This window comes from Vombatus ursinus, unplaced genomic scaffold (genome assembly GCF_900497805.2).
Source record: "Vombatus ursinus unplaced genomic scaffold, bare-nosed wombat genome assembly UNPS02010219.1, whole genome shotgun sequence".
Taxonomy (NCBI): Eukaryota; Metazoa; Chordata; class Mammalia; order Diprotodontia; family Vombatidae; genus Vombatus; species Vombatus ursinus.
The window spans coordinates 1,993,168-2,005,393 of NW_020949997.1; the positions used below are offsets into that span (position 1 = coordinate 1,993,168).

The following is a 12,226-nucleotide window of genomic DNA, read 5'->3' on the forward strand; positions in this document are numbered from 1 at the left end:
AGATAAAGATAACACTAAAAACAAAAATTGTAGACCATTTTTCTTGATGAATATAGATGCAAAAATATTAAATAAAATATCAGCCAGTAGAATAAAGAAAATGATTCCTCATGACCCAGAAAAGTTTATATCACACATAGAAGGCTGCTTGAACATCAGAGACTATTGAGACTATCAGTCCAATAAAACATATGTATCTAGAATCTCTTTTAAAAAGGGGGTTGATATCAATAGATGCAGAAGCATGCATTCTTGATAAAAATACTAAAGTGAATAGATAAAAAGGAATTTTCTCACAACTCCATTATAAGTATGTACTTTATGCTAAAAGTATATTTTAACATTTTAAAACAACATTTTAAAGTTGTTTGGAGGGGAATGTTGTACATTTAGGGTTCAGCCGGGTTGCTGTCTCTCCTTTTGCCATCTTGGCTCCACCTCTTCCTATTTAATTAACAATTTGTAATCCACATTTTCGTTGGTGTCTTTTGTTTTTACATCACTTAGATTTTTCTCTGTATTCTTTCTTCATCTCTTCCAAAGAGCTATACTTTAAATTTTGAAAAGAAGGAAGAGAAAAGTTCTGTAAAACTAACAAAATACTTCAAAAAATGTTTGATTCTATATACCGTATCATTCACCTCTGCAAAGAAAGGAGGGGATAGTATCTTCTTATATCTCTTCTTTGAGACCAAGCTTAGTCATCATAATTTTGAATTTTGTAGCATTCATTTTCCATTTAAATTTGCTTGTTTCTCAGAGTTCTTCCTCATTCTGGGTTTTTTTTTTACTTGTATAATAACTTTGAATAATACACTTCTTAATTTTAAGTAGTGTTTTGTGGGGATAATATTTTATTATGAAAAAGAGAATTCATCTCTTTGTAAACCCTAGTAGTATTTTAAATGTCTTTGAAGTTTCATACAATGCTAATAAAGATATTCCCTGCCTTTTACCACAATATATTTTTGGGAACCATGAAATGCAAATACGCAGTGATTAGAAATGCCATCTTTTTTTCCCCTCTATACATGAACACTGAATTCCTATAATGCTGTACTTCACCACTAGATGGTAGACCCACATTGAGAAGTTGAAATCCTGACTTTATGTGGAGCAGATACCTAACTCCTGGAAGTGGAAGTAAGCTGCCAGAACTAAGGCATGACCATATGGTAACAACAGGCCCAGAAGTATCATTGGGTGAGGAGAAGTGGAGAAGCAAAGGCTGTCGATAACATTTCCTTTATGTGATACGTGGGAAGCAACTCCTTTGGAGAAGGGACCAGCAGCCCACCAGCTACCACCCATGGGACAGGCAAGCCCACTCAGCTGAAGCATGGGGTGCCTAGCATGAACCACTGCCACAGCCACCGTCACTCCTCAGATCCTGATGGAGACAGTGCAGGTCCCTGAACCCAAGAATCTTGGAAATAGCAGTGCTTGCAGCTCAGTGCCCTTAACTGCCATCCTGGGAAGCCACCCCTGCGGAGACCTAGCCTGGCACCTGTTCCTTTAGGAGCCAAAGCCATAGCTACTGAAGACCTGGAAAGCAAAGTTCTTGCTCTGAAAGTCCTTGGTACTGCCAAGTAGTTCAGCACCAGAAATCATTATTATTATGTCAATGGAAATGACATTAATGAAGAAACGTTAACTTTGCTACACCCTAAGGACCATGGGACTTTTCCTTCAGACTTGCAGCTGAAACCTTCCATATGTTATTTCCTCTTTTAAAATGGGAGCTCCTTTAGAGCAGAGACTGTCTTCCTTTTCCACTTATATCCCCAGTGCTTTGCACGTAATAAATGCTTAATAAATGCTTTGTTTATTCATTCATTCGGATGACTACACAGTCTCATCAGTGTTACTACTCCTCCCTCAATTGTAGATCACAACTATTTCATAAATTGAGACTGTTGGCCATGTCTTTCATTAAATCCTTTGCTGAAGATCTCTGAAGGTCTTTGTAATATTGGGGGAGTAACACTATAACCATGAAATATTTGATCTAGGTTGATTATGTAGCCTGCTAGTCCAGAAATGCAAGGCAGTGGTGATATAGTGGAGAAGCTTCCGAAGCAGTATGACCTAGGGCAAATTATTTAATCTACCTGGTTCTGGTTTCCTCAGTTGTGAAATAAGGGGTTACGTCAGTGCTGTTAAACTCAAATAGAAATGATCTATATATTGTAGGCCGCATATTAACTTAGTTCTAAAATGTAATGTTATCTGTGGTTTATTATATTTTCAAAATTTTGTTAACTATTTCCCAAATACATTTTAATCTGGTTCAGGCAACACTCAGGTGTTGTGAGGGCCAACAGATCTTTCTCAAAAATGGGATAGTTCATGTTATTTTAAAAATTAATTAAATAAATCCTATAATGTGACAACTGAAAAATCAAGTGTCAAAAAAATTAGGGAAGGCAAAAGTTATACTCAAACAATAGAGAGGAATTCATACTGCTGTGAAAACCAGAAGATCACAAGATCAAAGATATGGAGACAGAAGAATCTCAGCAGTTTTCTGGTTCAACCCAGTGGTGTCATACATGTGCCCCTGTTGGCCCTCACAATTATAAATAGTACATTAACACAACACTCCTGTGAAGGAAGCACTCAAGGAATTATGATTATATACATCCAAGGAATGGATAAACTTGGAGTAGGGGAGTCCTTGGTACAAATCCTGCCTTCCACACTGACTAGCTGTATATAATCATAATTCCTTGAGTGCTTCCTTCACAGGATTGTTGTGGCGCTCAAATGAGGTAATAATTAAAGTGCTTTGCCCACTTTAATGTACTATATAAACATTAGTTAATGTTGCTGTCTTCATCATCATCTTTTAAGAAGCCCATCTTTGGCCCCAAATCATGTTCATTGGTCTTATTATTCCTGATGTGCTAGTTTTTAAAGATAGAATCTTTTTATTTTGTCATAGCAGCTCTGCCCTTTTTTCCTCAAAGTATAGTAATTTCTTTTTCTTTTTTCTCAATTTCTCAAGTAATTTTCTTTTTCTCAAAGTATAATATTTTCTCAAACTGTAATAATACCTCAGTTATTCACTTGAGTTTTCAAGTTCTACTTCAGTGAATTTTCTAGATAATTAAAGCTTATCTAAGTACTTTCAATCTAATTTTTTTCTAAAATGTATTATATATTTTGTTGGTTTCTTTTCTTAAAAAAATCTTTTATTGATACCTTTTGCTTTTATATCACTTTAATTTCTCACCATATTGCTTCTCACTTCTCCTCCCCATCCACCTGGTTACCCTTCCCTTTTAACAGGATAAAGAACATATTCAGCAAAACTAACCAATGTATGGACTATATTTCACAGCTTGCTAATATTTCACATGCATATTCCCTCATCTCTGTTAAGAAGGGAGGGATGCATAGTTTCTCAACTTTTCTCTGGGGGCAAATTTGAGCAATATAATTAGGCTCTGTTTAGTTTTTTTTTTTTTTATTTGTTGTAGTCATTATATTGTTTTCCTGGTTTTGCTTACTCTACTCTACATCAATTCATATAAGTCTTTCTATGTTTCTCTACTTTTTCATAGTCTTTGTTTCTTCAGATGTAGTAATAGTCCATTACGATGATGAGGTGAATTTCATTAAAGGATCAAAAATTCTGTTATAAGAATTCACCCCCCAAAAGTCTAGAAACAATTGAATATTCACTTTGTGCAGTTTGGGATGAGTTTCCCTTGGATTTTCAGATTTATTTTTGATCTGTGTTGTATTCACATCCTGGCTTCTTGTTTGAGAAATGTGACCTATGCCTACAACCAGTCTTTCTTAATTCCAGGTAACTCGTCTTTCTTTTCAGATCAGTTCTTGTAGAAGATTTAAATTTGCATTTTTTGTAGAAATTTTCATCCCTTTCAAAAAGTACATAAGGAGCAGATGTTAATTTTTTGTTGATTGATCATCCTTGTTTTATTGAAGTAGAAACGGAGACCCTAAAAGCATGCAGTACCACACATCATGTCAATCACTAAGTTGAAAATAGAACCACAGCTTACATTGTCCTTTCTGGGCCAGTCATGCATGGTTCTTATTCCCTTTTTTTTTTTTTCAGTTGAGTTAAGCTTTTTATTTAATGTTACAAAAAATATTTAGTGAAACAGACCAAAGCCCATGTCATCATCGGACTCCTCGGATTCTTCTTTTTTTGCTTCCTCTTTCTTCTCCTCAGCTGGGGCAGCTGTGCTAGCAGGAGCTGCCCCTCCAGCAGGGGCAGCACCACTAGATGCTAGGGCAAGTCCACCAACTCCTACATTGTAGATGAGTCTTGCAATGTTGACATTGGACAGGGCCTTTGCAAATAATACTGGCCAGAATGGTTCAACATTTACACCTGCTGCTTTAATGAGGGAATTGATTTTATCCTCCGTAACTGTAACATCATTGTTGTGAAGGATGAGGGCAAAGTAGATGCAAGCGAGCTCGGAGACGGCCATTTCAGCAGAAGGATGAGGAGAGACTTGTTTGTAGTGGTGCTAGTCGCCGGATGAAGTGAGGGATCACCCCAACTCGGCCTTAGCTTCCGAAGAAGAACCAAGCACTTTACAGACAACTGAAGAGAAAACCATGGTTCTTATTCCTAAAAATAAGGGATTTATTTCTAGGGGTGGCTAGGTGGCGCCATTTTGCATAGAACTCTCTTAGCCCAGAGTCTGGAAGACTTGAGTTCAAAGTCAATCTCAGACACTTAACAGCTTTGTGACTCTGGGCAAGTCATTTAACTTTATTTACTTGAGTTTCCTCTCTATAAAACAGGGAGAGTAATACCACCTAACTCCCAAAGTTGTTGTGAGAATCAGATTAGGTAGTTATTGTAAAGCACTTCACACAATTCCTGGCATATAACTTTATAAAGTCCCTGGTTAATATATTATGTGAATGTCTCAGAGATAATATGCAAACTGGAACATCCTAAATCTTTGTTTCATTTTGCCAAGTGAGTTGCTTCTAGGAAACAGAAGTTATATGAGTTAAGAACAGTTTAACTCTACGCTATCTTTGAGAATGAAAATTCATTTCTGACTTAAATACTCAATAAATGATCTCTTTTTCTCCTCATGCCCCAAGGCCTTACATATTCTCAACCTGCTGCTGTTGTTTTTAAGGCTTGATCTCCCTATCTTGCCCAAGTTGGAAGTACAGGGATGTTTATTAAAAAACAGAAATGACACACAGTTATTGGGTGGTATAGTAGAGATGGAATTTTATCCAAGTCTTCTGATCCCAAATCTACCATTACTTCCATTACCTTAGACCACCTTTCTCACTTTACCTCTTTAAGGAGAACCTGTAAGCCATCTTTCCATTTTGCTGCAACTAATTTATTTATTCTGGCTTCTTTTATAGCAAGAATATCAATATTGACATAATTCAGTTTCTCTAGTAGTATATTAGCTAATATTATGTCAACTCATTGGTTATTGGAAAAGGATCTCACTTTTAAAGTAGCAGTAGCATGACTTGTATGTATGGACAATGAAAAAAACCTTGTCATTCTTAGCATCTGTTCACTTTTTCACCACTCTTCCACCCCCCTCTGCAAAAGCTGAAGAGAGATGCACAAAACTGAGGGAACTGTCGTGTTTTCATTTGTGTAATGGGTTATAGTTGCCAAAGAATTCATCACCTAACAGTGAACTTATTCATGGTGAAGCCCCCTTCATACTTAACTAGGTTGGTCCTTGGCAAGGCAGACACAGTTCTCGCCCCCCCCACAGCTGTTCCTGAAGTCTTTCCAGAATAATAGGAACCATCCAGAGCTTATACTCCATTGGAGTGTAAATTAGGGTCATTCCTCTTGAGATACCATTTTGAGGCACTAGAGCAGGATTTTTTTGAGTGGATGAATTACAGTTTTATTATAAATTTAAAATTATATATTTTATTAGCTAAGAAGTCTCTGTGATTTCCTGAGAACTAGAGGTAGATCTCTACTAGGAAACATGGATTTTTCATGTTGCTATGTGTAGCTAAGGAAAATTAGAAACCCAGAACACACTTACTTGGAAGCATTTAATAAACCAATTAATTGATCTATTAGTCACCTCCTAAAAGAAAAATCTAAGTGGAAAAGCCTCGGGAATGTTGCCAAAATCCAGAGTTCTCACATTTAAAAAAAAAAAATGCTATTGGCATCCAGAAAGAAGCAGGTGTAAAGTACTAAGGAACAACAACAATCTGGAACAGAATATTCAAAAGCTTCTATTGTATATTAGAGGAGACCTTGGAATACAATATTCCACAAGTCAAAAGAGATAGATTTATAACCAAGAATCTCCTGCAAAGCCAAGGATAATCCTACAGGGGGAAAAAAAATGGACCTTTAATGGAACCATAGGACTTTCATGCATTTTTGATAAAAAGACTAAATAGGAACTTGGAAACACAAACTCAAGAATCAAAGAAGCCAAGAAAGATAAATTTATTTGAATAATTGGAAAGGGTTGTATGATGATGTAGTGTTAACATTCAAATCCAGCTTCAGTCACTTATTATCTGTGTGACCCTGGGCAAGTCATTTAGCCTATTTCAGCCTCAGTTTCCTCATCTGTGAAATGGGGATAATAATAATACCTACCTCTTACGATTGTTGTGAGGATAAAGTGAGATAATATTTGTAAAGTACTTTGTAAACTGTTAAGTGCTATGTAAATGCTAACCATTAAAAACAATCATAATAATAGTAATAGAAGAAACAAGTATCCTTTCAGAACCTTAATGTCTTCAAAGGGTATTGAGAGAGTTAAATAAGAAAAAGAGGACCTGTGGGTGGATTGGTTCTGTTCTGAGAGTTTTGAAGAAGGGAAAGAGAAGGGAGAATAAAAGGAGGAATAAACTAGTATAGAAAGGAGAAAGAAGCGGGGGATAGTACTTGGTATTTCTCATAATTGGGGTGTGTGAGAAAGGTATGCAAACATGAAGGAAGGAGAGAAATAGACATCAGATGAACTTCACTCATTTAAGATGGACAAAGGAGTTTGAACATAGATCAACACGTGAATGTAATTTAATACTGCATTGTAAGAAATGATGAAAGATAATTTCAGAGAATCCTGAGTAATATGAACTGATGTAAAATGGAGTGAAACCAGGAGAACAGTTTATACAAGGACAACAGCATTATAAAGAAAAATGAAATAACTTAAAGAACTCTTGATCAATATGTTGACCGGCCATGTCTCCAAAAGACCTGTGATGAAGCATGTTATATACCTCCTCAATGGAGAGGTGATAGAGTCGAGGTGCAGAAAGAGACATAATTTTGGACATAGCCAGAATGTGGATTTATTTTGCTTTAATGTAATTATTTGATACAAGTTATTTTTTTCCCTTTCTCTTTTTAATTGGGGAATGATTGGGGGTAAGGTGGCTAGCAATAATAATTCCCCAAAAGAGTTGCTGAAACATTTTTTAATGTGTAGAAGGGAACCTGGAAAATTCAGAAGGAAGCACAGACAGGCAGGACACCTTTGAAAGAAACATGGGGAATTAAGATGCTTTTTTTTTTAAGGCAATCTGAAACGATGATTCACAGTTTCATATACAATCCTCTTTTTATGTTCTGATACACACACACACACACACGGAAATGATTTGTTTTTTTTTTTTTTTTTGATTGGTTAAGTTCAGAATATAAAATTTAAAAGTCAGTTGCTTCCCTGTATTCAGAATTGAGTTTTTCCTTAGTCCTGTGCTCATTTCATAACTACTGTGCTTCCACTCCTTAGGTTTTTGCTATATCTAGATCTAACATACTTGTTTGATTTTTTTAAATGTGTGCTTTTTATTTTTATGTCACATTTCTGAATATTTCTTCCATCTCATCTGAAAACGATCCTTCGTAACAAAAATTTAAATGGAGGGGGAAAAGCCGTTCAATAAAACTGACTGGTATATCAGTTGTGTCTGACATAATTTTGAATATTGCATACCTGTAGTTCCCCATCTCTTCAGGAAATGGGAGGAGTTAGATTTTCTCAACCTTTTTCCAGGTCTAATGTTGGTTATTATAATTATACTGTGTTTAGTTTTGTTTTATTATTATTTATTTTTACATTGTTGTGGGCATGATTATTGTTTAACTAGTTTTGCTTATTTCACTTTCGGTTCATAAATGTCTGTCCATGCTTCTCTGAATTCTTGCTAAATTAATTTTATTGTTTTTTTTCTAATCTTTTCTGTAAAAGAGAGAAGGTAAGTCTTTAATACTGTTTCATTTTCTTTCCACAAGCCATCTTTATTTTAGTAGTTTCATAATATGCATTTATTGATTGGTTAAAAACAAATTAAATCCAATATGTTGCTTTTTTTAGGAAAGGATCTTTCTTCTCGGAGTAAAACAGATTTGGATTGCATTTTTGGGAAAAGGCAAAAGAGTGAGATTTCAAAGGTAACTGGAATTGCACTACATGTAACTGGATAGTCTGTGTGTTGTCCCTCAGGATTTAATTTTCAGCTTTTCTTGTATATATGATATCTCTTTTTATTCCTGATCTGAAGGCCCAGGTGAGTAAGGAAATTTTTATGCTAAAGTGCCTTTTTTGAGAAAAGGCTCTATCCAAATATTACATGTGCTATTCATCATCATCTTCCTCTTTGGTAAGTATATATTGTCTTCCTCAAAATACTCATGGAATGTGATTCTACCTCTGGTTTGGCTGGTTCATTGAAACCCACAGAGGAATTCTTTCTGTTAGTGTAGTCAGAATGAGAAGAACATCTGCACCAACTACACACAGTGCTACAGTATTGTGTAGAATAATACTGCAGTAGCAGTTCTATTTGTTTTATCCAGCCTGCAAGCCACATGTCTACTGTAACTGTGTAGGAAAAGGCCCTCTCTGTAGTCCTGGTCCAGTGCACTTCTCTACGGACTTAAAAGCATTTTGTAAAAATTGGAATCTGATTGCTTCAGGAATCCTGAGGAAATTTGAAGAGAGTTTTTCTTCCCTTCTTTGGCATTGAAAGTTTTAGTAGTTGTCTGAACATGGCCTATACTATAAGATTGACATAACCAAGTTACAACCCAACTGGCATCTTAAACTTCCATGAAATATAAACTAAAGCCCAGTGCGTAATGCGGTTGTTCCTTCATTGAGTCTTGGCAGGTACTTTTGATGCTCTTAAAACAACCATAAGTAATTATTTATTTGCTTTATTTTCATATCTTTATACTTTTAGAAGGGGAAGATAAGCTGACATAAGTATTATATAAGATACTAAGTGCATATTGTTTATTTTTAAGATCTTCTGAATTACCAGTTAGAAATATGGTTCAGGATATCTTATGTAATTTGGAGCTAAGAGAAGGAGGTCTTGATGAGTTCTGCACTCTAGTAATCCCTTTCATCATGTCTTTACAGCCAATAAAGACACCAAATGAAGTTAGTACAATTGGTTTTGGATCAGTTATAAAGTCATTGGCTTTCTATTCTCCAATAGTTTTTGGTCAGAGAAGTATGTGTATCTTTGTATTTATAATTAAAAGACCTTCTGTTGATTATTTTCTGTTTATCCTGTTAAAGCTTGCTTTGTAAATATGTGTTTGTTATATTGTCTCCATTAGATTGTAAGCTCTTTGAGGATAGGAACTGTCTTTTGCCTCTTTTTGTATCCTCAGAGCTAAGTACAGGATCTTGCAATATATTAGGTATTTAATAAATGTTAATTGATTGATTGTTTTTAAGTAAATTTTTATTTGCTAGTATAGTGGTGAAGGATCCAAATTTATAAATAACATGTAAAACTTGTTTTTCTCTAAATCTACCTAGTTGTAAACTCCTTGCAGGCAGGGACTGTATTCTCTGTCTTCTTTTCCCCAATCTTTCTGTGGTGCTGAGTTAAGTATTGCATTATTTTTGGACCTTATTTGGGATTTCATTGGTATAAGGAACTCCCAGTGAGGAAACTGCTTTTACTGATGCAGATCCATACTATGGTGCAGTTTACAGTCTTAGACGACTACCCTGGGACATTGAGAGGACAAGTGACTTGTCCAGGGCTATATAGTTAGTATTTGTCAGAGCTAAGACTTAAAACAGGGTCTTCCTGACTCTGAAGAACGCCGTCTGTTCATACCACCACACAGTCTCTCTAATCTTACACACAGTAGGCCTTAAATAAATAGTGATTTTTTTTTCTTTTCATTAAAGTACTCCCACATCTTTGGTGAGGAAATCTATTCATTTACTCGAGCAATAGCTATATATGAAATGTCTACTAAGGGAGCTCCATGGCACAGTGGATGGGACACTAGACCTGGAGTCAGAAAGATGTGAATTCAAATCTAGCTTCAGATATTTAGTGTGACTCTGGGCAAGTCACTTAACCTCTGTCTGCTCAGTTTCCTCAACTGTGAAATAGGGGTAATAGCATCTAATTCCCAGCATTGTGAGGATCAAATGAAATAATATTTGTAAAGCATTAGCACAATCAATAAACAGTTATTAAGGACCTACTATATGCAAGATACCGATACAAAAAGAGGCAAAAGACTGTCCCTGCCGTCAAGGAGCTTAGAATCTAATGCAAACATGCAAACAAATATATACAAACAGGCTATATACATGATAAATTGGAGATAATTAACAGAAGGAAGGTGCTAGAATTAAAACAGATTAGGGAAAGCTTTTTGTAGAAGGCAGGATTTTAGTTGGGATTTAATGGAAGCCAGGGAGGTCAGTAGTTAGAGCAGAGGAGAAAGAGTATTCTAGGCATAGAGGATAGCCAGAGAAAAATCCCAAAGCTGAGAGATAGGGTGTGGTGTTCATGGAGGCCAGTGTCATTCATCGAATTGAAGAGTACACGGTGGGGGAATAAAGTGTAGTAAGACTAGAAAGGCAGGAGAGGCTGGATTATGAAAGGCTTTGAATGCCTAAGGGAGCTTTTTGTATTTGCTCTTGGAGGCAATAGGGAGCCACTGAAGTTTACTGAGTAAAGTAGGTGACATAGTTGTGTTTTAGGAAAATTGCTTTAGTGGCCGAGTGGAAGATGAATTAGAGTGGGAAGAGACTTGAGGCAGACAGACCCACCAGCAGGCTCTTACAGTAGTCTAGGGGTGAGATGATGAGGGCCTGCACGAGAGTGGTGGCTATGTCAGAGGAGAGAAGGGGGCGTAGTCTCAAAAGGTTGGCATATAGTAAGTGCTTAATAAATGCTTCTTTCCTTCCTTCCCCAGAGCACTCAAAAAATACTCGTAACCTCAGATCTAGCCAGAAGGGACCAATGGAGAGAGTGATAGAGCTGAGGTTCAAAAACAGAAATCTAGCCAGTAAACCCCAAGTTAACTCGGTAGCTTTTGGCCATCAAAATTTCCCTTTCTTTGGGCAGAACTTCCTCAGGTGAAGGGAGAGGGGAGGAGAAGATAGGAGTGGAGTGGAGTGGGGAGGAGAAGAAAGAAGTGGGGAGAGGAGTCCTTTGGAATTGTCTTGGATCATTGCATTGCTGAGAACAGTTCAGTCATTCACAGTCGATCATCATACAGTATTGCTGTTACTGTGTACAGTGTTCTGCTGGTTCTGCTCACTTCACTTTGGATCAGTTCCTGTAAGTTTTTCCAGGTTTTTCTGAAATCATCCTGCTTGTCATTTCTTATAGCACAATAATATTACATTACATTCATCTACCACAACTTGTTCAGCCATTTCCCAATTAAATCCTGGAATTTTGGTAAAACAAACAAAAAACCCCCAAACAGCAGTTTGGGAGCTGTGGCTACCCTGTTGATTAGGGAGGTGAAAGGCTGTCTTAAACATGTCTGATTAAATTCCAGTATCCACAATATATAGGGAAATTACACAAATATGTAAAACCTGGAGTCTTCCCAGTAGATAAATATTCATATCAAATGCCATTTCTTCTTCAGAGAAAGAAATCCAAACTTTTAGCAACCATAGGAAAAAAAATGTTAAAGATTACTATTACTAAGAGAAATAAATCCAAATTAAAACAATTATAAGATTTTATCTCCTGTCCATTATATTGACAAAGATGATAGAAGATGGAAATAGTCAATGTTGGAGGGGTATTGGGAAGTCAGACACATTACCACACTGATGGTAGATCAGCAAATTGGTCAAGTTGTTCTGGGAAACAATTTTAAATTATGCAAGAGAAGTTACCAAATTGTTCATATCCTTTGACCAGGTGATTTCACCATTAGGCAGATATTTAATGATAGAAAGAAAAATTGAGA

The 12,226-nt window shown here is 36.2% G+C and overlaps 1 protein-coding gene and 1 pseudogene across 1 annotated transcript in view; one reads left to right on the forward strand and one right to left on the reverse strand.

Annotated features, from left to right (window-relative positions):
- PINX1 (PIN2 (TERF1) interacting telomerase inhibitor 1) overlaps positions 1-12,226 on the forward strand; it is a 97,085-nt gene that overhangs the window by 23,645 nt on the left and 61,214 nt on the right. The window contains exon 6 of the mRNA XM_027853777.1: positions 8,346-8,422. Within this exon, the coding sequence (XP_027709578.1) occupies positions 8,346-8,422 (77 nt within the window). The remainder of the gene's footprint in view (positions 1-8,345; positions 8,423-12,226) is intronic.
- On the reverse strand, positions 4,090-4,575 carry LOC114036992 (annotated as a pseudogene).